Source organism: Borostomias antarcticus (assembly GCF_949987555.1).
Source record: "Borostomias antarcticus genome assembly, chromosome: 29".
NCBI classification, from domain to species: domain Eukaryota; kingdom Metazoa; phylum Chordata; class Actinopteri; order Stomiiformes; family Stomiidae; genus Borostomias; species Borostomias antarcticus.
Window position 1 is genome coordinate 4,390,844 of NC_140262.1, and position 4,056 is coordinate 4,394,899.

The window sequence follows — 4,056 nt, forward strand, 5'->3', positions numbered from 1 at the left end:
CGAGAGTAAACTGAGCACGACACTTAAGACTCCAGAATATTTCGTATTTCTTATTTTTTTCAAAATAACTAAGCTACCATAACACAACGGCAAACTAATAGTGTGCTCGATAAGAATAATTATTCGTCTACCACAACAACATGCTGAAAGGTGCTGTATAGCTTTACAGTACTCAAGACCCCCCCACCCCACCCCCCCCAGACACACACACACACCCCATGTCATCTTTTGCAGTTCGAACTCAATTATGAAACGCACTACCTCCTGTAACAAGACTCATACTTTTGAGTTTATTGTCCTTCTTCCATTTCATCCTTCGATTCTGGAACCAGATTTTAATTTGTCGTTCCGAGAGGCACAGCGTGTGGGCTATCTCTATTCTCCGTCGCCTGGTTAGGTATCTATTGAAGTGAAATTCTTTCTCCAGCTCTAGCGTCTGGTAGCGGGTGTAGGCTGTTCGGGCGCGTTTCCCGTCCGGTCCAGTCATATCTAAATTGTATGAGAAATCCAAATTAGAAAAGACCACTGCAGCAAGACGGAACAAAATTTTGTAGACAATAAGGACACGTTTATGGAGGAAATGCGGTATGGAAAAAGTGTAGTGTAGCCTATAGGCTATGTTATGGGGGCACACAACGGTTCACACTGAAGTCCTATATGAATAACACTCTTAGCTCTAGCCGCAAACACAAATATATTCACCACCAACATGTATGCGCAATTTAAACCACGATTTTTTTTTGTGCTATTGCATGCTTTCTCATTTCACACCTCTTCGGCAGTGTCATCTCATTATCCATGACCCCATAAGCTAGAGGTGGTCATAGGTGATATAGTTTAGCAACCGCTGCCTTTTTCTCTCGTCTTACTGACCTCGCCAAGTTCATGCAACACTTGACAGATTTATGACGCTTTCGCAAATTTGAGTTGAGGAGAAACACAATAGAAAGTATGCGACCCAATCGAATACAAGACCACCACGAAACAATATAAGGAGGCTGTGTAGCCTACCATGGTTTATGTGTAGTTTCCGCATCCAAGGGAATATTTGCGGCGTTTGGCAATCACTTGACGTTGTGGTGGATGTTGCGTTGGATTCTTGTTGTTGCTGCTGCGCTCTTGCGACCGTGCTGGTGCCGCCGCCGTGTGCGCCTTCCTCGGTCTCGGAGGCAACGCTGGTCTCCTCAATCTCAGTGAAATGACCGTTGTTGCCTTTGTTGAGATTGTTGCTGTTCGAGGTCGTGCTCCGGTCAGATGGAGGAGAGGGGCTTTTTAGTTCCAAAGACTGTGTTGAGTTGGCTGTGGCGCATGGTACGGAATCTGGAGACGTGAGGGAACAGTCCGGCTGTCTGTACCTGGAGTCCGGGCCGAAACCACGGGCATCATCTCCAACAGCCCCGTAGTGGCTACTGTTGTTGGTGCGATTTACCGTTAGGTCCATGCCATTGTAGTTGTAGCCGAAAGACCCGGAGTGCATGGTGCCAGGGTCTCTGAACGTGCTGTTCACGGCGCTGTTAGTCCCATAATTTAGTAACTGATAGTCGGAGCCATTTGGATAGCGCCCTGAGAACGAGTTAGCAAAGTAAGAGCTCATTTGCTTGGTTTTAAAGCCTCGATTTGTAGATCTTTGTCGCTATAATCCTTTGCTTTACGATTTATGATGTAATCATGAATTATAGCAATGAAGCCTACTGTACTTTGCCAGGTATGCGGCCAAATATGGGAGAGCGTTCAGGAATCACGTGCCTTTGTTGACCAGTCGTAAATTCTCACTGATGACTTCAAGAGGTAATTCATGCTCTATGGTTACAAATGATGACGAAATGATGGTCGTTAGACTCTAGTCAATGGTGCCTCCCCATTGCGCCTCGTGGTCCATGTAGGCAGACAGCGTCATCTACTGGCAATAGAGTTAACTGCTTGTGGGTGCGCGTGAGGAGGCTAGAGTTTCCTTCATTTTCATACCCTTGACTCATTTCATCATAACACTAAACAAGTGATTACAGTGATCTCTTGTATCAATTGAGATGCGTTGTCTATGCAGGCTAATCTATTGTATTCTATCTCAATAACAATAATAACATTTATGATAATGATACCAACTATAATATAATAGGCCTACTTATAGCCTGCTAATACTAATACCAATACTGATGGGACTATCCACGACTTGACACAGAGCAGTAAAATATAGGCTATAAAATGCACGAGATATGTGAACAAATGAACAGAAATTCTTTATTTCAATTTTACAAGTGAACAAAAACAACATATTGCACACATATGCGGACGTGCAAATGCACAAACTCTTAAACACAATAAATACCTTGTCAGATTTAGGAAATTCAAGACTAAACATGTTGCAATGGTACAGGCTACTGCTGTGCCAAAAAAAACTAACGTGAACAACCACTGTACAACAAACACTGATAGGCAAAAGCATCTTGGTGGAATTAAAGAATAGCACGACGATTTGAGAATATTGTTACAAAATAATAATAAAAAAATAAAATATATAAATGTAGTGATCGAGCAGATAACATGTAGGCTACATTTGTCACTCTGCATAGTCCACTATAAACGCACGAGCACATTTACTAACAGAAGATGATGACCTTTGTATAACCCTATGACCTACAGACGTTATTTCATCGTGCAAGTATCAAAGCCTATTATTCTAAACATATCTCTAAAACGTGTTCTGTCAGGTAGCCTAATATACCGTCATTATCTGCAAAACAACAAATATAATTTCAACATGTCTGGATTTTCAACTGAGGCCAATGCTGGCTTGGGTTGGCTATTGTTATTTACAGTGTCCTTTAACTCGTCTCTTTTTCTTTCTCTTCGTCGCTGGGTTTTGACGAATTCATGATCTTGTTCTCCTTTTTCCACTTCATCCTACGATTCTGGAACCAAATCTTGATCTGACGTTCGGTGAGACAGAGAGCGTGAGAGATCTCGATTCGGCGACGCCTTGTAAGATACCTATTGAAATGGAATTCCTTCTCAAGCTCAAGAGTCTGATATCTAGTGTAGGTCTGACGGCCCCTGCGTCCACTGTTGCCAAATGTCCCTGCAAATAAAAGGAAAATGGGCAGTCAAATATGTTCAGCATGAATGTAGCAAAAGTTATTGACATTCATGCATTTGCTATAATTTATTTGAATGAACGAATTATCATTGTCTAAGGCTAGCTTTTCTTTAGATTATCAACACAAGTACTATTAATAATACATAGTATACACACTCGTGGAAATGGCATCACCGTAGGAACTTAAATAGGATAATTCACGTGATCAACCCTCATATTTTGACTCTCATATTTCAGTGTATTTATGTCAGCCATCTGAGTAGCCCTCTCAAAAGTGTCAATATGCGAGGCTATATTTAAACAATAGCCCAGGCCTATGATCGCAAAACACTTAGTTAGGCTACTGATATAGCCTGTGCAAACGCAAAATAACATTGTGTATAGCCTACCCTGTGGCTATTGCCAAGCAACACTGACTAAGTAGGCTACAGTGCCCGATTCGAAGGAACATAGCCTACAGTAGTAGGCTAAGCTTTCACAGATTTACGCACACCATTAGAAAAATGCAATAATGTAAATGGAAAGTTTCACTCACCAGCAGAGCAAGAATTTATCCTTTGCATCCACGGGAAGACCAAGGACGAGGATTTGTCTTCGACAGTACTGTTCATGTTTACATTGTGCTCGGGGCAGTCCGCCTTGCGCTGCTCCTGCGTGCCAAAGAGCGGCGGCTCCTCACGACCTGGGAACGCGCAAGAGCCCTCACTGTCCTTGTAGAAAGTAGCAGCTGCGTAGTCGCATGGAGAGCTGGTGCTAGGGCGACCATAGATACCAGTCGTTTGCTGATAATACGAGGAAGGGAAACCCTTTTCTTGCATATTGGCAGCGCCATATGTAGCGTTGGAATAGTGTCTTAAAGGATCCGTGTATCCAGATGAATATAACGGTATCTGACCCAAGAGAGACTCCTGTCCCCCGGGCAGAGAAACAGGAAAAGTTGAGTTAACAAAGTAGGAACTCAT

General features: G+C 42.8%; 2 protein-coding genes across 2 annotated transcripts; both read right to left on the minus strand.

Annotated features, from left to right (window-relative positions):
- Positions 1-241: 241 nt before the first annotated feature.
- On the minus strand, positions 242-1,594 carry hoxb5b (homeobox B5b; the record flags this gene model as incomplete). Its single annotated transcript, XM_084459684.1, has 2 exons — positions 242-489; positions 1,012-1,594. The coding sequence occupies 2 exons, from the start codon at positions 1,592-1,594 to the stop codon at positions 242-244; spliced, it is 831 nt and encodes a 276-aa protein (XP_084315810.1).
- A 1,228-nt stretch (positions 1,595-2,822) lies between these two features.
- On the minus strand, positions 2,823-4,056 carry hoxb6b (homeobox B6b; the record flags this gene model as incomplete). The annotated part of the gene is made up of 2 exons (XM_084459876.1): positions 2,823-3,076; positions 3,630-4,056. The coding sequence occupies 2 exons, from the start codon at positions 4,054-4,056 to the stop codon at positions 2,823-2,825; spliced, it is 681 nt and encodes a 226-aa protein (XP_084316002.1).